The 22,690-nt window shown below is 48.6% G+C and overlaps 1 protein-coding gene across 25 annotated transcripts in view; it reads left to right on the top strand.

Annotated features, from left to right (window-relative positions):
* TACC2 (transforming acidic coiled-coil containing protein 2) overlaps nt 1–22,690 on the top strand; it is a 234,787-nt gene that overhangs the window by 165,149 nt on the left and 46,948 nt on the right. For all 25 annotated transcript variants that reach the window (XM_027529360.1, XM_027529359.1, XM_027529358.1 and 22 more), the window contains one exon: nt 21,712–21,848. In XM_027529360.1, coding sequence (XP_027385161.1) covers nt 21,712–21,848 — 137 coding nt within the window. The remainder of the gene's footprint in view (nt 1–21,711; nt 21,849–22,690) is intronic.

Genomic DNA, 22,690 nt, shown 5'->3' with positions numbered 1-22,690 from the left:
TTTAGTTGCTAAGTCGTGTCCGACTCTTTTTTGACTCCATGGACTGTAGCCCACCAGGCTCCTCTGTCCATGGGATTTCTCAGGCAAGAATACTGGAGGGGGTTACCATTTCCTACTCCAGGGGATCTTCCCAACCCAGGGATTGAACCTAAGTCTCCTGCATTGGCAGGTGGATTCTTTACTTCTGAGCCACCAGGGAAGCCTTTTTCCATTGTTTTTGTTCAGTCGCTAAGTCATGTTGACTGTGCAACTCCATGAACTGCAGCACGCCAAACTTCTCTGTCCTTTGCTATCTCCCTGAGTGTGCTCAAGCTCGTGTCCATTGAGTCAGTGATGCCATCCACCCGCCTCATCCTCTGTTGCCCCATCTCTCCTCTTGCCCTCCATCTTTCCCAGCATCAGGGTCTTTTCTGTTATTATAATTCTACTTGTTTATGCTTGTGTGCCCACATCCCTTTTTTCAGTAAACAATTTGTTAAATAAATGAATGCATGAATAAATGAATGAATGTCTCACTAGCAAAAAGAATTCTAGGCATATCTGCTCCACACTGGGCTGTGCTAATGAGGGGCTTACAGGGGCAGGGAGAGACTCAGCTGGACCCTGGGCATTAAGGTTCTGTGGGACTTGACCCAGGAAGACAGCCGGTTCAACCCTCAACCTTCCTGTCACTACTGTGTGACACCTCAGGATCCTGCCAGAGCACCAGGTTAAAGGAAGCACATATGTGCGTCTTGCACAGTCGTTCAGCCACGTCCAACTCTGCGATACTGTGGACTGTAGCCCGCCAGTCTCCTCTGCCCATGGGATTCTCCAGGCAAGGAAACTGGAGTGGGTTGCCATACCCTCCTCCAGGGGATCTTCCTGGACCAGGGATCGAACATGAGTCTCTTCTGTCTTCAGCATTGGCCGGTGGATTCCTTACCACTGAGCCACCTGGAAAGCCCACATCCCTGCCTCAATGCTCCTGCAGAATATCCCAGCATGCACTGTAGCCTGCAGGTTACTCAGGTCACCATTGGACACGTACCATAGCCTTTTCTCTCCCCTCCTGGATGGTTTGTTTCTCTTGGATGTCTGTTGTCTCCCAAACCTCTGTGCCCCTGAGAGTGTCTCTGTCCATCTCTCAGCTGGTCTCTTTTCCTTCCTTTCATCTCCTTGTCCATTTGGAAGCTGCTGCTTGCTAGGTAGATAAGGCAGAGCAGAGGCTTGCAGGGAAACTGGGCTTGGGCTGTGAGTGGCAAATTGCCTTTGTTCTCTCACTCTTTGCCCTGGCAAAGGAAAGCACCTCCTGGGGTCGGGAAGGTGGGCCTTGTGCACACTGCGTCCCACGGCTGTGCGATGAATTACCTGTTGGAGAGGTGGACTTCCCGCAGGTTTTTTTGTACTTGCCAACCTTCCTTATTTAGAAGGAATGTTCCCTTTACTGCTTTCAATGTTCCCTGCTTTCTCCTTAAATGGAAGCAGCAGCAGCTCCTGGCTCTGGGCCGGGGAGGGTGGGGTGGAAACAGGGGTGGGGGTGGCCCTTCTGCCCAGGGTTTGCTCCAGCCCTGCTCTGAGGCGGATCCTAGCAGCTCTGTGTCCTTCTGGGACTGACTGCTCAGGCCAACTGCTGGACTCAGGTTGCAGTCAGTATCCCAGCTTCATTTCCTTCAAGGTGCTGCTGGAGTTCCAGAGCCTGAGAATTTTAGAGCTGGAAGCATCAGGATCTTAGATATCACAGGGACTTTTTCCTAACAGAAAGTTTGTCTCATGAGTGCATATCATTCATAAAATATCACTCAGGCCTTTCCTGCTAGTCACGATTCAGACTCAGTCAGGTAATCCTTTTAATCTTTTCCCTTTAACTTCCAATTTGCTGAAAAAAATATATTTATTTATTTATTTTGGCGGCATACGGGCTCTTTGTTGTGGCACGCAGACTTCTCTCCAGTTGCGCTTCTTGGGCTTTGCTGCTCCGCGGCATTTGGGATCTTAGTTCCGGGACCAGGGATCAAACCTACATCCCCTGCATTGGAAGACAGATTCTTAACCACTGGACCACCAAGGAAATCCCTAAAACAATATATTTAGATAAATCATTTGGTGAACTGGAATCAGAGGTGTGTTCCCAGTGAAATCTCTTGAGAGTGCAAATTCTCTACCTGCTGAGAAAATGTAGTGGATAGTTTATTTGGGGATAAAAATGACTGACGGGGCCCTTGGTCCAGGCCAGTCTCAGCTTGTGTCTTTGCCCTCACATGTCTTTTTCTTTTCTTATTCCTTACATCATCTCAGGGATGTTCCAGAGGTCAGTTTCTAAGGGAAGCGGGTATTTACCTTGTTTATCCAAGTAGGAGGTGGCTGAAGTTCATCTATGTTGAATCTGACATTATTAAACACCCAGCCACTGTTAATCGAGGCCAGGGGAGAAAATCATGCTGATATTTGCCAGCCCATGAGCACTGCCCGCCCAGGAGGAGCCATCCTTTCTGCAACTCCCCACCCCCACCTCGCATGCAGCCTCCATCTTTAATGGGGTTTGGATCTGGATTTTGGGGACTTCGGAAGCAATTTGGATCAAAGAGGGCTGCAGCATCTGAGAGTTGCTCTTTTGTCAGGGCCTTGGTGGGATGCACTAATTATTCATTGTTCTCTTTAAAGGGACTCGCCTTTAAAGGGAGCGGTCTGGAAGTATTTTCCCTCCAGGAAGGAGGCAGGAGAGCCTGGCTTTACTTTGGGAACATCTGCACACATGTGGTCTTGCGTGGAATTTCCCAGCCCGACTTTGTTCAGAGAGGATCCTGTGACTGTGTTCATTTCCTTTAATGCCCGAGGGGAGAAAGACTGACCCTGAAGACACTTCCCTGCCCAGCAGGGCTGCTGGGGGAGTGAGGTCAACACTCATGGTATCGTCTCCAAGGAACTCTGCTCCTGGGGAGAAGGAAGAGGCAGGGCTGCCCAGAGAGTGTGTGAGAGACAGATGGTGGGTGGTGTGGGTGGTGCAGGGGTCAGAATGGAACTCCAGCCCGAGTGTGTCTCTTTCTCACAGGGCTTTGCCTGTGGCCTCTGCTGGGCACCTTTGCTGGCACTAGGAAAACCAAAACTTCAAACTGACTTTAAGAAAGAGGGCAGGGAGAGATAAATTAGGAGTTTGGGATCAACAGGTACACACTACTATATATAAAATAAATAACCAACAAGGACCTACTGTTCATAGCGCAGGGAACTGTATTCATTGTCTTGTAATAACCTGTAAGGAAAAAGAATCTGAAAAAGAATGTATATAGATGTGTATGTAACTGAATCACTTTGCTGTATACCCAAAACTAATACCACTTTGTAAATTATTAATATAATAACTATACTTCAATTTTTTAAAAATGGCTAAAACGATAAAGGTCCAGAGCAATAAATAAATAAATAAATAGAAGGAGAGAAAAGAGGAAAAATGTTTCCTATAATTGATAGGTGGTCATTATCAGGATGGCTAAGAAAACAGGATCTCCTCCCCACTCCACTCCCTTCAAAAAAAAAAAAACTGGACAAAACCCTGAAAAATTTAAAGCATCAGAGTTGTAGCGTTTAGACTCTCGTTCTTTGATCTACAGCAGCTGAGTTCCTCCTGGAGCTGCCCATCTAGCCTTGGGATGCCTCATGGGCTATCAGCTGCTGGGGTTCGGACCCGGCTGGGCATTGAGGAGACGGGTTGGTGCTCTGGGCTGGTGCTCGCTTGGCCGATGAACTGACCTTCGGTGGCTCAGCCTGTGTCTGGGGCCCTAACAGGCGTGTCGTGGAAGGCAAGCCTGCCCCTGGGATGATTCCCGGGTGTTTTGGCTCCCATAGTTGAGTATTTTCAGGTCCCAGGGCCAGGCCTGGAAGAAGACCCCAGGCGCCAGGAGAGGTAAGGAGTAGGAGGAGCATGGTCATGTGTGGCTGGAAGCTTCTATCTGCAATTTCCCCAGAGACTCGCTGCTGCTGATGGTTCTGGGGGATACCCCGGGGTGGGGTCAGTGGGAAGGACCGCCAGGTGCGAAAGGCAAGGCCAACTCTAGGGAGAGGTGGTGCTCAGCGTGCTGCCTTGACGATGGAGAAGCTGGACGTGAGGAGTGGAGAGGTGCTTGTTCTCCACGCCCCTTACACCCAACTGTTCCAGTAACAGATGAGGGAGAACAGGTCTGAGCCCACCCTGGGGACCATACACCATGATCGCTGACCCTGCTGCAGGACATAGCTCTTATCACCCGCCAGACTGTGCGGAATGGGGGCTGTCCCCAGCTGCCAAGGCCACCGCGGGATTGAGTTATAGCCCTGAGGTCACTGGCCACCTGGTCCTGATAAGACAGCGGGCAGAGGATGCAGCAGGCAGCTTCTCTGCTGCCTGCCCTCTCTGTGTGAGTCTCTCCGTATCGCCTGGCCCTGCCCCTGAGCTCTGAGGACTGTCTGAGGTCAGGGTAACAAATACATCAAAGGTAACACATACCACCTGAAAAAACAGTGGACCGCTGCGTGCAATGCAGAACTGTGCCCGCTTCCTGGACGCAAAGCATTGCCAGCTCAGTTACGACATCCATGAAATGGGGTTACACCCCATCCTTTCCTTGTTGCAGAAGGATTCTGCACCTAAGAAAGGGAATATATGTGAAGAAATGATATGAACTGTTCCTGTCTTTTTGTGGGTTTGAATATAACGTAGTTCCTTTGGGGCTTCCCTTGTGGCTCAGCTGGTAAAGAATCTGCCTGCAATGCAGAAGACCTGGGTTCGATCCCTGGGTTGGGAAGATCGGAGAAGGGAAAGGCTACCCACTCCAGTATTCTGGCCTGGAGAATTCCACGGACTGTATAGTCCACAGGGTCACAAAGAGGCGAACATGGCTGAGCGACTTTCTCTTCACTTTCATAGTTCCTTTGAAGTCTGCTGAAGAAAGCCCTGAAATGCCAGCATCTTGGGTAGCACGTGTGTGCATCGTTAGTCACTTCAGTCGTGTCTGACTCTTTGCAAACCTATGGACTGTAGCCCGCCAGGCTCCTCTGTCCATTGAAGTCTCCAGGCAAGAATACTGGAGTGGGTTGCCATGCTCTCCTCCAGAGGATCTTCCCGACCCAAGGATCAAACCCGTCTCTTATGTCTCCTGCATTGGAGGGAACATAAAGACGGGTTCTTTACCACTCGTACCCTACATTAATATCACTTGTCTGAATGGTTTATAACAACAGGAAAACCCCTTAGTGCTTGTGAAGTGGAAAAGAAGATGCTAAATCTCAGAGCCAGCCTGCTGGGGAGGGGGAGCCTTAATACTGCTCTTTCCTTCTCTTTGCCTACTCTCTTGGGTTTACATGTTATATTTCCCAACCTGTGCTCAAAGTATTAATATATACTGTGACAGGATGAGATGGCTGGGTGGCATCATCGACTCAATGGACATGAGTTTGAGCAAACTCTGGGAGATGGTGAAGGACAGGAAAGCCTGGAATGCTACAGTCTATGGGGTTGACTTTGCTACAGTCGCAAAGAGCCAGACATGACTGAGTGACTGAACAACAGCAACGTACTGTGACCTTACATGATATTTGTTATTTCCTGGATGTTGGCTTTCTCCCATCTCTCCAAATGTGACCACCCCTTCTAAACCTCGAGGCTTAAATGCCTGCGGTGGTGGGTGGACTGGGCCAGAGATGTAGGGGTAAGTGGGTACAGCTTTCCTGGAGATGGTATGGATTGCCCAAATATCAGGGGCCCTGGGGAATAGCTCCCCCACACCCAGACGTAACCTTTTATTGGTAAGAAAAGGAACCTGGGGATGAACGTCTATGAAATAGGAGCAGTCCGGTTGTAAGATAGAAGAGACCCACATGACAGAGTGATGGCTGCACGTGAGGAACTGGGGGCCAAAGTGCTGCAGCGAGCCCACACCTGCTGGGGAGGCCAATGCCACACACCCCAGCCGAGCACGTGGGCTTCCGAGACCCCAGGCTGAAGACCTCAGCCTTCAGCGGGGCTGGGGACGTGACAGAGCAGCGTTCCGTGTCTTTGGGAGATCTCCACGTATCTCGTTGACAGTGTGTCCGTGTGTTAGGAAGTGAGTCGTCTTCTTCTCTTGTCTGGGACCTGGAGAATCTAAGGTGGAGAGCACTGGGTACTCCATGGGTGAGGGATTTCCCTGGCGGTCCAGCATTTAGGACTCTACCCTCCAGTAGGGGCTGTGGGTTCCATCCCTGGTCGGGGAGCTCAGATCCCACGTGCCTCATCACCAAAATGCCAAAACACAGAACAGAAACAGTATTGTAACAGATTCAATAAAGACTTTAAGATGAGTCACATCAGAAAAAAAAGATGGATGAGTGGACCTCTGGACATCCCTTAGACAAGCATCTCTTACGGGCTCAGAGGCAAGCGTTTGTGCCCATGGAGTCCTTGTTCTGAGTGACAAATACCCACCCCTTCTCACCCTCCTTTTGGCTCATTCTGAGGCATTGCTTCCAAGGCCTCAGTCAGTTCAGTCGCTCAGCTGTGTCTGACTCTTTGTGACCCCATGGACTGCAGCACGCCAGGCTTCCCTGTCCATCACCAACTCCCGGAGTTTACTCAAACTCATGTCCATCGAGTCGATGATGCCATCCAACCATCTCATCTTCTGTCATCCCCTTCTCCTTCCACCTTCAATCTTTCCCAGCATCAGGGTCTTTTCTAATGAGTCAGTTGACCAAAGTATTGGAGCTTCAGCATCAGTCCTTCCAGTGAATATTCAGGACTTGCTTTCCTGATTTACAAGGCCTAAGGTGAAAATAGTGTCTAAGGGGGAAATTGAGGGTTTGTGGGGCCTCCGTCTTGAAATGGTGCTTAGGAAGTGTCTGATTATTTTTCCACATCTGAGTACTTTTCATTCTTTGGCCGAGATGCTCTTTTTCCGTCCCTGTAGCCTTTGTTGTAAGATTTCTGTTTACTCGAGGCTAGCGGCTGTGGAATGAGGATTCGGTTGGTTGGTTTTCATCCAGGAGTGTGAACTCAGCTGACCAGTTCTCTCAGTGCTCCTGCTGATCCTCATCAACTGAGCCAAGCAAATGAGACCCTTCTGGTTTTTGAAGGAAGTGCGGGTGTGGAAATGTCTAGAGTCAGAGCTTTTCCATCTTAATTTTGGGCAAAATGTATCATTTTCTCCATTCATGCTCCCCCAGTTTTGTGAGGCAAGGCTTGAAGGAAATTTCCTGATTCTTTCCTTTTCTTCTAACCTAATCCACTCATGTGTCCTGTGGCCTCATCCATCCACATATCCTGAGACAAAGAAGAGATAAGCCCCTAGTTATTTATTCATCTTACATTAAGATTTTGAGCTGAAACCAGAAGCACAGGACTTTTACATAGCAGGAACCTTGAGATAATGGAGAACTTTGAGCCTTTGATGCAAGAGATTTGGAAAACAAAGCACAAAGCTGGCCTTTAACCTCATGCCCTAAAAATAAGAGAGGGAGGAGGCTGGAGCATGCTTGTAAGTGATTGGGCTTGAAGGCAAGATGAACAGAAATAACCTGTGACTGTGGTCGGATTTGTGCCATGTTCTGGTCCTTTTATCATGAAATTGAGTGTTTTGTGGCAAGAAGGCTAGCCCTGAGAGTCTATTTTAACCCAGTTGGCTTATTGTCACAAATTCCTTAACTCTGAGACAGTTTGCCTGTTTGATGAGGGAGATTGTGTTGTTCGTTGGAGCTTTGTTAACCAGCCTTGTCATATTTAAACTAGTTATATGACTCTGCTATTTTTATTATATCAACTGGTGTAAAAAATGATTCAGAGTCTCTCAAAGTCGAGAAAAACTCTTTCCTTGTATCAGTTATGGTGCAATTAAAAAGACAGGTTTAACCAGAAGTTTTTGAAAGCATTCTCTGCTCCATTCCTGACAGCCAGCTCTGAACTTCCCACGGGCATCTGGGAAGCTCTGGCTACTGCTCATGACCATGGTCCTTGCTCATCTGCTGGCCTGAGCCCCTTCTTCTCTGGATTCTACTATCTCTTTGATGATCTGATCATCTCCCCCTCCTCCCACCCTACTTCTGCCGCTGCTGCTGTTCTCTGAACAACCACATGACCTTTTTTTTTAAACCTTTTTATTTTGTATTGCAGCTTCCCAGGTGGGCGTGGTGGTAAAGAATCTGCCTGCAATGCAGGAGACTCGGGTTTGATCCCTAGGTCCAGAAGATCCCCAGGAGAAGGGAATGGCTGCCCACTCCAGTATTCTTGACTGGAGAATTCCATGGACAGAGGAGCCAGGCGGGCTACAGTCCATGAGGTCACAAGAGTTGGACATGACTGAGCAGCTGACATAGCCTATTTAACAATGCTGTGATAATTTCAGGTGAACAGGGAAGGGACTGGGCCATTCAGATACACGTATCCATTCTCCCCCAAACTCCCCTCCCTGCCACAGAACGCTGAATAAGTCCACGTGCGGTGAAGTAGGTCCTTGTTGGTTATCCATTTTAAATATAGAAGTGTGGACACGTCCATCCCAAGCTTCCTAACTATCCCCTCCCACACTGACAACCATATGTTCCTTCTCTTAGTCAGTGAGTTTCTTCAGAATGACCTTTTAGAAATATAAATCGGGGACTTCCTTGGCTGTCCAGTGATTGGGACTTCGCCCTCCAATGAAGGGGATTCGAGTTCCATCCTTAATCTGAGAGCTAAGATCCCACATGCCTCGGGGCCCAAAACAGAACAGATTCAATAAAGACTTTAAGAATGAAAGTGAAAGTAGAAATGTGTTAGACGCTTAGTCGTGTCGGACTCTTTGCGACCCCATGAACTGTAGCCTGCCAGCCTCCTGTGTCCATGGGGATTCTCCAGGCAGAAATACTGGAGTGGATTGCTATTTCCTAATCCAGAGGATCTTCCTGATCCAGGGATCAAACCCAGGTCTACTGCATTGCAGGCAGATTCTTTACCTTCTGAACCACGAGGGAAGCCTTCAAGAATGATCTACATCAACAACAAAAAAACTTAAACAAACATAAAAACACGAGTCAAGGTGAGCTCTTGCCCTGAGTAGAACCCCGACCCGTGTCCAGCTCTTCAAGGCAGGCTTCTCCTCCCACCCACCCACTGTGCCCTCAAGATCTGGGGCCTTAGTCCCATTCCTTGCACTTGGCAAACTCCTCACCTCTGGGCACTTCATCTTGTGGTTCCCTCTGTCCAGAACCTTCTTTCCCCAGCTCTGTGGGGTCTGGCTCCTTCCTCCTTCATGTCTGTCTCTAAGAAGCCTTCCTTCTAGGGAACGAGAGAGAGAGAGAGAAGCTCCAAGTGCAGCCCAGAGCCTGAAACAAACCAGTGTCAGCACGTCCTCTGTTTTGTTGATTGCACTTCCTCTCCCAGTGGCTGTGAACTAATGAATTAATTCAGTAAATATTCGAGGGGAGTTTCTTGCTTCATTTTACAATTCCTCGCCCACAGCCATTTTAGCAGTGCTGGTCTGGGGGCGGGGGTTGGTGTTAGGTGTGTGGGAAGAGCAAGAAAATCACACTCTTTTCTCATGACTCTGTAAACTCAGAAATCACTGGTACAGCTGTTCCCTGACTACAGGGGGCTTTAAAGAAAGAACACTACGCTTAGTGTTTCTCTAACTTATTCTAATTCTCTGAATTATGTTTAGGTGATGGATATAATGATCTTGGTTGTAGAATTTTAATACTTTGAGGACTGGCGAGGGTAAATGTGTTCTAACTTCCTGGCCTTGTGCGTGGCACTTTCCAGGTGTAAACTCACTTCCCAAAACCACCCCATGTGGCTGGTGGCTATTACCACCACCTATTACCGGCTACTAACCACACTGCATAGACGAGGAGACTGAGGCCCCGGAGATGTTGTGGAAACTGTCCTGAGTGTTTAACAGGTGGCAGAGCAGGAATTTTGGAACCAAATCTGTTGATCTCATTTTTTATATTCAGTGCGTGTTCTGTTGTGTGTATTTACGAAATGATAAGAATAATAAGTTCATATATTATACACGAAGAAAGTGCTTTCATTTAGATTTCATCAGTTCAGAATTTTTAATAAGTGGGTCAAAGACTGGATTGATGTCGCTGCATTATGTATGAGCGAAAAGGGCGTGACAATAAACTGAGACAGGCAGTGCCTCAAGGGAAAAGCACATTTTCAAGGCGTTGAACAATACTTATTCTCTGCAACTGGCATGCTGTTTACAAGCTGTTCTTTCTCCTTTTTATCGTGTAAAGAGATGGGAAAGAAAGGGACAGAGGATTGAAGTCCTCCTCTCTATTGTACAGAAGCACTGTTTGCAGTCCGTGGTAAAAAGGGAGCTTTTAAAGCTTTTAAAACATCGGACTTCTTACCTAAGTGTTCTGGCCACTCCATGCTGAGTCGAGGTTTGTGCATCTGTTTCTATGCGCAGCATCATGACTGAGGCTCATCGAGACCCACAGAGGACCACAAGTTATTCATTTCGCAGAGCTGGGGAAGAGGTTTTCCGCAGAATGCATCTTTCTGCTTAGCAGAAAGCGGAACATATTTGTTCAGATAAAAGAAATACAGCAAAACCCAAACCACTTCTGGAGGCACGTGCTCAGCTGTCAGAACCTCAGGGTCTCCACATGCCTCACTCAGGGTCACTGTTCTGCTCCCCGGCAGAGGCCACTTTCCTGACCCCAGAGGTCTGGGTGGCCCGTGACCTCCCCTCTCACTCCGTGTAGGTTCCCAGAACCTTAAGCTTAGATGCCCACTGCTTGAATGAGGGAGGGGATTAAGGTATGGCCAAAAGGAGGGGGTGAAGAAGGAAATGGCAACCCATCCCAGTCTTCTTGCTTGAAAAATCCTACGGACAGAACATGGGATTGTAAAAGAGTCGGGCATGACTTAGCAACTAAACAACAAACGAAAGCAAAGGGAGAGGGTGGGCCGGGGCGGGAGGCCCAGGCTGGCCCGGCTGGCTGCCCCAGTGGCCTGTATGGATCCAGATGCAGAAACTCCGTTTCATCTCTCACCTTGGAAGGGACGATGCTCAGGGAAACCGACGGCATCCGAATGTACCAGGGGCTGAACTGCAGGTGAGGAGCACAGCCTGTCGCCGTCCAGGAGCCCCTCGGATGTGAGGATGGCTCCTGGTTAGGGTGAGAGATGGAGGACGTGCTCCAGTCTTGGCTCGAGCCTTTGACAAGTCACTGAGCCTTGAGAGTGGGAAGAAGAAGCGTGCTTCTTGAGAGCGGGAAGCTGATCTGACTCAGCTGCCCAGGTGCCCAGCATCTGACAGGTCCTGCTGAAATTGTCATGGAGTGAAATCCACAGGCCTGCCCTATTGTGAGGATCACATGAGAGGGTGGATAAGGATATTCGGAGGTGCTAATTGCACAGTATCAGCTGAGATGAGCAGCCTGGGCCTCGGAGTCCCTGGTGGGGACATCCGCATCCTGGGACCCAGGTACCTGCCTGGAAGACCACCTTGTTACCAGAAGAATGCTTGTTGAGTGTGGAAGGTGAGGGTGGAAGGATGGGTGCTTCTTGCAGGCTGTGAGAGCACCTGGACTGTGGCCCCACAGCACCCTGAGGGTGGAGCCCCCAGGGGCCTTGCCCCCAGGTGGGCGTGTCCACCCTGAACTGTGCAGTGGGGGTGGGCTGGGCGTGGTGCTGCATCTTAGCTGCCCGTCTGCTTTCTCCAGGCTCGTTGTTGGCGCCTTCCCTTTTACCAGTGTCACCTGGACATAATCCAGCTAATCAGACCTCAGCTGTGTTCTATTCCTTGTGTCCTGGACCAGAATGAAATCTGGGAGAACAAGCCAAACAGATCTGGAAAGATCCCAGGTGTTCCCAGCAGCTGGGTTGGGCCCCACCCTGTTCAGACCTGCATCTTCCCCTATACCCAGCCAAACGTGTCCTCCTGTTTAAACATTTTCTTCTGATTACGATCATAACACATATATGTTGCCTAGTCTTGAAAGTGGCTCAGTCTTGTCCAACTCTTTGGAACCCCATGGACTGTACAGTCCATGGAATTCTCCAGGCCAGAATACTGGAGTGGGGTAGCCTTTCACTTCTCCCAGGGATCTTCCCAACCCACAACTCCTGTGTACATGTTGCCTGTACGTGTATATATTTGTCTCTGCATAGGTATGTAGTAAGTGAAGTTGCTCAGTCTTGTCTGACTCTTTGGGACCCCATGGGCTGTAGCTTGCCAGGCTCCTCCGTCAATGGGATTTTCCAGGCAAGAGTACTGGAGTGGTTTGCCATTTCCTTCTCCAGGGGATCTTCTCGGCCCAGGGATTGAACCCGGGTCTTCTGCATTGCAGGCAGACTCTTTACCATCTGAGCCACCAGGGAAGCCCTGATGGATCGGTAGATAGGTATTAAATATACATATGTATTTATGTGTATTTGTTTATGTTGATATATAATTATTGTATCCCAAATAAGCTCATACTGTATGTACATTCCTTAATCTGCTGTCTTCTTCTACTTATTATTTAGCTTGCAGTTTTCCTGACTGTACATGTAAACAGCATGTGGTTCTGAGGGAGGGTCTGTTATTAATACTTGCCAGGTACTGGCGGAAGTCCTAGTTTTGACCAGACTTGACTGCTCTTTTTGAGTTTTTACGTCCTCTCCTGTCGTTTTTCTGTCTCTTTTTTTCTCTTATTCTTTATAGATGTTGTTTATCTGCCTGTTTTTAACACCACCCTTTGTCTTCTAATTTGTTTTGATTTCAGAAACCAGATTATCGAATTGTCTTTGTTTGGGCTGCTGTAAAAATTACCATAGGCTCATGGGCTTAAGCAGCAAATGTTACAGTTCTGGAGCTGGAAAGTCCACACTCAAGGCATGGACAGATTTGGTGTCTGGATGTCTTCTCACTGAATCCTCACATGGCAGAAGGGGCTGGGAGCTCTCTGGGGTCTTTTATAAGGGCACTAATCCTGTTCCCAAGGGCTCCACCTTCATGTCCCGATCACTTCCTAAAGACCCCACCTCCTAATACTGTCACCTCGAGGATGAGGTTTCAATGTGAATTTGGAGAGACACACATTCAGTCCATAACACCAACCTGTTGGAATAGTATATGAAAGAAAGCTAAGTATATTGTTGAACAAGACCAGAAGAGGTTTCTCTGAGTTCAGGAGCTTTAGTGCAAGCTCTGGGTCATATGACTTGGTTGAGCAGAGACATTTTTGTATTTTCTTGGAAGCTAGCTGTCTCTTGGCCAGCTGAAGATACTGCCTGCATGTTGAGAGGCTTCTCACTAGGTAGGGTGTTCTATAGTTCTCGCTGGAGAGAAGAGAAGGACTTTTAAATGACAGCCCGTCAGAAGCGCCTCCTTGTGTCTTTTACAGTCTTTTTTTTTTTCCACTAGCATCCGTAAATGTCTTTGGAGAAGGGAATGGCAACCCACTCCAGTATTCTTGCCTGGAGAATTCCATGGACAGAGGAGCCTGGCGGGCTACAGTCCACAGGGTCACAAAGAGTCAGACATGACTGAGCGACTTCCATCACCATGAACGTCTTATTTCCAGTTAGGTTTTTTTTTTTCTTTTTGAGAATTTGAGTTTACAGATGCCAATTTAGGTTACTCAAGCAACGAGTTAGGCTACAAAGATGGGATTTCAGGGCTATCAGTGTATGAAAGCAAGAACATAAAAAGGCTGCCTGAGTCCCTTCTCCCTCTATTTTTCCTAAGACTTGAGTCAGTCTGGCCTTTCTCCAGGAAGGCACAACACGATCCAGTTACAAATCTGTGGCGTCAAGAGCCCAGAGCCCATTCAGTGCTGATTCTTTACTACCTGCAGTGGGGCCTGAGGCCACTGAGAGTCCCTTCCCCTTTGCTAAGTACTTGGTGTCATTGCAGTTAAGTCAGTTTCACAGCTTGTGCTGTGTGTGTGTGTGGGAGGGGTAGCGGGGTTCATTGGGCGCCTGTGTACACAGCCACGTGTGCACAGTGCCACACCAAGCCTTCTCCCCGTCCCTGGCGAAGTGGGTTGTGTGCATCTCAAGGGAAGGGTGAAGTCCAGCTCGGCGCAGCTCCGACAGGGTCCACGTTCTCCTGGATACACTCGTGTCCACGGACCACCTGGCAGGACAGCCCTCCCACACTGTGTGTGGCCTCCAGATTCTCTTTCATGCCTAACTCAGGAGCTCTGACCACATGGGAGTCTTAACTAGCTAGCAAATCACATTTCCCAGAATTTCTAATGCTTGGATGCCAAGGGCAGAGCCGGAGCTGCAGGGACGTCCGTGCTGGTCCAGAGGCTGAGGATCTGAGCGCCCAGCCCAGGTTTGATTCCCGGTCAGAGAGCTCGATCCCACGTGCCACAACTAAGACACGGTGCAGCCAAATAAATAAATAAAGATTAAAGAAAAGAATCCGAGCTGCAGTAATAAGGTGGAGAGCAGTATCCTCACTGTTTTTATTCCCACTTACTGGGCAACAATCCAAGGGCCTGGAAGGTCAAGGGACTTGTCTAAGCTGACACAGTTGCAGCAAGTGACGTGGTTATAGTGTAGTGAGAGCTTGTGGACAGCGTTCCAGTCATTCCAACTTCTGATTTCTTTGGGGGACAGTCTGTCTCCCCCATTCTATCGAGTCTGGGTCGTGCTAAGTCACGTCTGACTCTTCTGCAACCCCATGGACTGTAGCCCACCAGACTCCTCTGTCCGTGGGATTCTCCAGGCAAGAATACTGGAATGGGTTCCCATTTCCTTCTCCAGGGAGTGTTATGGGTTGCTTATTTATTAGGGTTCCTCACCCTTTTCTGGGCTTACCCAGGTGGCTAAGTGGTAGAGAATCGGCCTACTAGTGCAGGAGATGCAGGAGATGCGAGTTTGATCCCTGGGTCATGAAGATCCCCAGGAGGAGGAAATGGCAACCCACTCCAGTATTCTTGCCTGGATAATCCCACGGATGGAGGAGGGTGGCAGGCTTCAGTCCATGGGGTAGCAAGAGTCAGACACAACTTAGTGACCGAGCACTCAGCACTCACACCTTCTTCTAGCTAAATGATGAACATACGACCCAAGGTGGGCCAATTGGATGCTTAGTCCTGTCTCTTCAAATCTGACTCCTCAGCCACCATAGCCTTTTAATAAATTCCACTGTTGCTTGAGTTATCTAGTTGGTTCCTGTTTCTTACTTTAGTCAGTTCACAACTGGCCATCACCAGGTCTGCGGGACTCCTCTGTCCCTGAGGATACTCTTCCCCTTTGTGATTGCATTTTCCTTTGCAGCCAGTGTGTTGATACCCCTGGGAACCCTGCTGACATCTCTTCGTAACCACCAAGTGAAAGCTGCTTGAATCTGAAAATGCATCTGCCTTATAACCCGACACACGCTAGGTACTGGGAGTCTTAGGATGCGGGTGTCAGCATCAGTGGGACTTTCCCTCGAGTGTCAGGCTGGAAGATCCTAGCTGCCTGGCTAGGATGCCTGGGAGCTATGTTCACAGGAGACAGCACCTGACTATGGCTCCTCGGTCACCTGACGGACCAAGAAGCACCTCAGCCTTTGACTGTGTTGAAATCACAGTCTCCCTTTACTGATTTATTGAGGAGTCATGTTGCTGAGCAAAATCCTGTTTCTATATCCAGGATGGGGAAATTAAAATGAAAGACACTTTTCCGTCAGCCTGAAAAAAATGACCAGTGTGGCCAAGTTGTTTTAAGCAGGAGGGAAGAGTGTGTGTGTGTGTGTGTGTGTGTGTGTGTGTGTGTGTGTGCGCACATGCTCGTGCATGCACATTGGGGCAGAGACAGAGTTTCTTGACAAGGTTGTCACAGCGGAATATTCTGATGAATAGAATTTAGGGCACAGCAGTTTCTAAGATATCTGCTCACTCACAAATGCATCAGATTCTTACACGAGGTGCAGAGATGAATGAAGTGGTCTGATGCGCCAAGAGCCCGAGTTCCTTCCTGGAAGGTCTCCCTCTGTCTCTGGGACGGCGGATGGTCTTCCGGCCTGGAGGACGTGAGCCCTTCTCCCTGGCTGGGCTTTGGGCCCACACTCTGCGTTTGTCTTCAAGGGGGAGGACCACCAGAAGGAGCGTTCACACTTCTTGCTCAGGTGGTCTCCCCTGGAGCTCAGAGGCTGGGGCTCGTATCCTGGGAAGACCCCCCCACCTCTCAAGTGTCTGCACTGTGTCCTTTCCCTCTTGGTGGGCGGTGGCAAGAACTTACAGCGCCCGGATTGCTCTCATGGTGAGAAGTGCAAACTGGAGTTCTGAGGAGCTGCTCTGCATGTGAGGAGTTGATCCACATGTGGAACTCCCCTTTTCCTGTAGCCATCCTTAAGCTCAAACTGCATTTTGATAATCACTGTAAGTATAAGTAATTTTAGATTTCTGGAATAGGAGGGCATTAATTATATTATATTAATTATATTAGTTATATTTAGAACTAAAGCTCTTACTTGGCAGCAGTTTCATGCAGGCAAGCCCAGTTCCATGGAAGACCTGCCAGGAAGAGGCCTTGGGAAGCACTTCAGCTCTCCAGGCCTAAGTTTCCTCACCTGCATAAAAAGATATGATAAGTGTACTGAAGTAGGAAATAGTCTCTAAATTTTCTTCCCGCTTTGAAGGTGAAAGATTCTGTGTTCTCTGAAATTTATTCTTCTGAACCCTTTAATGATCTGTAGTAAAGCTTAAGCAAAATGTGAAAGATTGAGGGCAGGAGGAGAAGGGGACAACAGAGGATAATTGGATGGCATCATCGACTCAATGGGTGTGAGTTTGAGCAAACTCTGGGAGATGGTGAAGGACAGGGAAGCCTGGTGTGCTGCAGTCCATGGGATTGCAAAGAATTGGGTACGACAGAGTGTGAACAACAAGCCATTTAATGATATTCTGGAAGATGGCATGTATAGTCCTTCTTTATTAAAAGGTTCCAATATTTTATTTGTAGATACATATATTCACACATATATTTGTGTTTATATGTATGCATGTGTATGCCATTCCCTTCGAGGATCTTCTCAACCCAGGGATCGAACCTGGGTCTTCTGCATTGCAGGCAGATTCTTTACCATCTGAGCCACCAGGGAAGCCCAGGATTGTATTATACTAGCTTCTCATGTCTATATTATATTATGTTACATTATTATTATGTGAATGTTGATCTTATACTCCTTCACTATTGTCGTTTACAGAAATAAAACATAATGTATTTAAACCAAACCAAAAATATAGGTTGATAGGCCTCAGGGTTCTGCATGTTGCTGGCTAACTGTCTTGCTTTGGGGAGAGCTGCCATAAAATACTCTTTTGTCTGGATGGGAGGGAAGTTTGGGGGAGAATGGATACATGTATGTGTACGGTGGAGTCCCGTCACTGTTCACCCAAAACTGTCACAACATTGTTAACCAGCTGTACCCCAACACAAAGTAAAAGTTAATAAAGGCAACTCCCTCCCCGCTAAAAAAAACCCCAAAGATAAAATACTCTTTTGATGCAAGGTGCCATCTATGAAGGGTCTGGGTTCCTCGTTGTGTGGAGGAGTTTTCCAAAGTGTGCTCGGTGGGGCTTTAGGTCCTATAAAGACTTTCCAAAATCTGAGAAAAATATTTGAGGAAATATTTTTAAACTTTACAAGCACCCTGGGGAGCCTGGCAGACTCGGGTGTCAGCAGGCAGCACAGTCTCTACGCCCGTAGTTATGCGTTTCCATCTTCCCTTCTCTGTACACACACGCTGTGTGTATCGCCTGCCACCAGCATATGGCCTTGTGCTGATTGATAGATTAATTTGGTTTTGCCCAGTTAGGTAGTTCTCCTGTCCTGACTGCCTTATTAAAGAATGTCCCATGATCACAGGACAAGCTGTTCAGAACAGGTGCTGTTCGTGGTTACTCATCAGGACTTCTCAATAATGTGCAACCAGGAGAGAAATCAACAGACCCAGTGCTGCATTAGGCATCCTCAACCCCCAGGGTCAGATTGTTTAAGTTCATAAAAATAGCTTAATGGTTCTCAATGATGGGCTTCCCTGGTAGCTCAGCTGGTAAAGAATCCCCCTGCTTTGCAGGAGACTCCGGTTCGATTCCTGGTTCAGGAAGATCTGCTGGAGAAGGGATAGGGTACCCACTCCAGTATTCTTGGGCTTCCCTGGTGGCTCAACTGGTAAAGAATCTGCCTGCAATGGGGGAGACCTGGGTTTGATCCTGGAGTTGGAAAGATCCCCTGGAGAAGGGAAAGGAAAGGCTATAGACTTTATAAGAATACATCATACAGTGACCTTATAAAGTGAGTGAAATACTACTTTTCTCTGTGCATAGGAAATTCACATAAGATGCATTTAGAAAAATAGTTTTGTTGCTGGAAAGGTTTAGAAGCCACTGACGTAGTAGTAAGACAGCACAGATTTTAGAGGCAGACAGTTCTAGATTTGAGCCCTGCACTTCCCTAATTTACTAACGAGGTGAACTTGGGCTAAGCAGTGTGCCTCTCTAAGCCATAGCTGTGTCATCTGCAAAACGGGCCTGCTCTCCAGTAGCGGGATATTTTTGTAGCTTATAGAGAAATGTGCAAATGGCCTAGTCCAGTGCTTGATACGTAATAAAAAAGTTCAACATACGATAGCTATTAGAATGCTATTTATGCTGGGAATTAAAGTCATTATATTTCATGCCCGGCCATTAAGAGGTACACCTTTACACTCTGGAAGTGCATATACCTTATTATATTTGCGTTCATTACATATTTACTTATAGAGAACTTAGCATTTGCATATCCTGGTAAATACATTTCTCTGTAATTTAGAGTCATTTTAGCAGACTGTAATGGCACATTTCTCTTTCTGACACAGCTTCTTGGCAAATTAACTTACTTGCATTTTCATTTTAAAAACGTGTGGTGCCTTCGCAGAATAATTTCCCGTACTTTCAGTTCTTCTTGTAGGAAAAAAATAATTGCACAGCCAAGGAAAGCTGCTTTCATGCATTGGGACTCTGGAATGCTGTTTTATGTTTATGTCCAGGCTCTTTGTGGGTGGACTGTAGAAATCCCCACTCTTGGGAATGTTTCTGAGCCCCCTCTGAGAAACTGAATAGGGAGAAAAGAGCTAATTAAAAAAGCTGCCGTCCGCCTCCTCTAATTAACTTGCTCTCCACTCCTGGGGGAGGGTGTGAAAATATGAAAACGGCACTCAGGCGGTGCTGGAAGTGAATGCCATTCTAGGGGTCCCTGGTAGCCTCTGGTGTTTTGATGCAGAAAAGGTTCATAGTAAACAAGGCGAGGAGCCTCACAAGGGGCCTGGTGTACCCTTGCCCTCCCCGGACACTGCCTCCCACACGGGGCGCTGGTGAATGGTGGTCCCCTCTGAGCAGGTGTGCACGCTGGGCAGCTGCGAGCTGGGGAGACCTCATTGGAATTCAGCAGCTTGAATCCATGAGCGTCCGGCCCTCCCTGTCGCTTGCTTATGCTGCTGGGAAAGATCAGGGGCCCTTTGTGCTCTCAAGCCACACATCGCTGGAGCCCGGGGATGCAGAAGCCGTGGGAAGAGCTCCCTCTGCATCTCTGCTGGGCCCTGGGGAAGCTCAGAACATCCCTGCCTGGTGGTGCGGCGGCTAAGTTTCTCGTGACATCGTAAAGAGATTCAGAACCCAGACGTATCGGCAAAGGAATTAGGGGTGGAAGTTTGGGGACAGAAGCTGTTCTTCAGCGGAAATGGCTTTGGCCTCCTGGTGGACATGGCCCCCGGTGGAATGGGCCCGGTGGATGTGGACGACGGTAACCGGCAGTGGGGATTCCAGTCTGCGGGTCCTTCACGGAAACCCAGGAAAGAGGCAAGTTGTCTGTGTGCGTCTCTTCAACATTGCCGCTGATGAGTGCAAAGCTGGGGGCCAGGTCTACACCCAGAGCCCACCAGGCAGATCTAAACTACTGTTCCTCTTTGATGCTTGGCTGCATGACTTTCTTGTGTTTTTCATGCCAGTAAAAAGATTCTGCAGAAGTTCAGCTACCTAGATCTGTGGTTGTCCAGGCATGGATCTTAAATCTCTCCCCCGCTCCGACCCCAGACGAAAGCTAAGTCTTTTAATATTAACATGTGTTTGTAAAAGTTGGTATGGCCCCTGTTGCATTTGTATAAATTAAGTCTTGTGAAATTTGATAGTAAACAGGCTTCAGCTCATTGGATTCTGTCGAATCCAGCTCTGATGTTTCTCTTCATCTCTTTGTGTCCCTGGAGAGCTCTGTGGCTGGTTGCAGGAGCCAGAGTCCTTGGAAGGATGGGAGTAGGGGATCTTTGGCTCCGATAAAGTGAGTCTCTGACACACAAGTTGTAAAAATCTCGATGGAGATTTTCTGAAGGAGACTCACCAAATGGCTCTTTTTCTCCTGTCCTGGCTGACTGCAGAGGGATTGGTTGGTCGTGGTGCTCTCTGCTGGCTGGCAGACAGTCTTTAGAAGATGCTGACTTCTGCGGAGGACACTGGTCCTTTGATCTTTGTGGATGTTCAGCTCTACGAGCGTTTCAGCGTCCACACGTACCTGATACATCGCTCTCTGATTATATATCTTCTACCAAATTGCCTGCTGTGTTGCTTGTGCCAGCAGCAACCCTAAGTATCCACTGTCTTGATAATTACCTTCCTTGTTGCAAATAAATAAATGGCATTTTGGTCAACTTAAAATATCCTGAGATGGGAGTGAGCCTGGGTGCTGCTGCTGATCCTCAAAGTGAGCTGAAGCCGGCACCACAGACCCCTCCGCATCCTGAGCCCGTTAAGGAGCTGCCCTCCAGCCTGAGGACACATGCCTGGCTCAGTGATCTGGGACGCCTCATCCTTTCTGGCTCGAAATTGAGTCCCTAGTGGAAGCAGGGTGATGAGAAGGGCTGGCTGCCCTTGGTTTTCTCGAGCCAGAATAAGGCTTTTTTTAGCTTTGTGAGCCTCTTCCCCTTTTTACAGGGTGGCATGGCGGGCATTCCTCTGGGTGGGGTTTTGGTTCCTTTCTCTGGGTGAAGAATCTTCCTTGAGAGCAGACATCACTGCAGACCAGCAAGGGTGATTTTCATGCTGCTGGGATCAGCAGGCTGTGCTTTGAGCTTTAGTCTGACACACCCTCCTCTGACTTGCCAGCTTTCATGCCTTCCTTCATTGACTTAACAGATGTTTATTCACTGCCTCCTGGTTTGGACTCGGGGATGCAGTGATAAAAAAACACAAAACAGAAAAGGCTGCCCTCTTGGCCTTTTCAGCTCAGTCGAGGAGAAATATAATTAACACGATTAGAAAGTGAATACATCTATAATAACAAGTTATGTGATGCGCTGGGGAAGGAATGGCAGTGGGAGAGAGTGGTGGGGTGAGAGGAAGAGGCCAAATTCATGGGAAGAGATTCCGCTTCATGGGGTGAGGGTCCTTTGAATGTGTTGGAACCACAGCATCGCCAAGTGTCCCTGGGAATGCTTCCCTATCAGTTTGACTGAATTGATGCCAAGTAACACCTGCCAAAGTTGATCAAAGGATTCTACTGTTGTATTTGCCACTGAGGTCAGAAATGTGTATTTCGAGTAGAGCTGAGTTCAAAGACTGTCATTTTGCCCCAAAGCTGATGATAATGAGATTCACTCCTGGGAAGCACACTGCTTCAAGGCTGGCCCTGGACCATTTAATTGGGCCGCGGGCCTGGTTGCGGTGGTCCCGGGAGGGGTCATTAGGCCGTGCACTGCTCCTCAGCACCGGCCCCTTGGAGCAAATACAGCCCCGGCCCCTGTCTAACCTCTCCTTCTCCCTGTCTCTCTCCATCAGGAGTTCTGACTCTGAAGAAGCATTTGAGACTCCGGAGTCCACGACCCCCGTCAAAGCTCCACCAGCCCCACCCCCGCCACCCCCCGAAGTCATTGCAGAACCTGAGGTCAGCGTGCAGGCTCCCCCGGAAGAACCAGGTAACCAAGGGCCCGGCACCCCTGGGGCGGCGTGGGAGCAGCCCTACTGCTGAGCCCTGGGGACACTCACAGCGGCTCCTCTGGGGACCGGCCTGGAGGGGGGCACCCACCCCCGGGGACTGTCGCTGGAGCTCTTTATGTCCTCCCAGCCTCTGGGCCTCTCAGCGCTGGGCTTTGTTTTATGTGGTGAAAACTTAGGGTGCAGGAGTACAATGGGTTATTTTGTGTTTGCTTTGCAGAAGTTTAGAGGTGGCCTCTGAAGAAATAGTGCATTTAACTCTGGGTGCCTTTCAGCCAACCCCCAGAGCTGGGTTTGTATGGGACAATGGGGTCTTGGAATTTTCTGGTGCAATCTTGGATTCTAATTTCTGGCCCCTGGCTCCCGTAAGAGCGCTGGTTCTGGTCACCCATGTGACTTGCATTTTTATTAAAGGACACAGGCGAGAGGAGAAGGGGAAGACAGAGAATGAGATGGTTGGATGACATCACGGACTCAGTGGACATGAGTTAGAGCAAACTCTGGGAGATGGTGAGGGACAGGGAAGCGTGGCATGCTGCAGTCCATGGGGTCACAAAGAGTTGGACACGACTGAGTGACTGAACAACAGAAGCCCACACGGGCTTGGGGATGATAATTGGTAAATGGGCAAGAAGAGAAAGTGATGGGCGGTTGAATCTGTGCAGGGGTGACTCCTTTATTCCTCATTAACTTCAGACTATCCAGATTTCCTATCACGTCCCCACACCCATTCTCCGCTAGTGTGACTTAAAGACCTTTCAGATGCAGTGATTACCGGGGGTGGGGGATGGGGTAGGACAGGACAGATCTCGGGCCCCAGCCT

The sequence above is a fragment of the Bos indicus x Bos taurus genome, chromosome 26 (genome assembly GCF_003369695.1).
Source record: "Bos indicus x Bos taurus breed Angus x Brahman F1 hybrid chromosome 26, Bos_hybrid_MaternalHap_v2.0, whole genome shotgun sequence".
Classification (NCBI taxonomy): Eukaryota; Metazoa; Chordata; class Mammalia; order Artiodactyla; family Bovidae; genus Bos; species Bos indicus x Bos taurus.
This window is presented reverse-complemented; position numbering and strand designations above follow the sequence as displayed.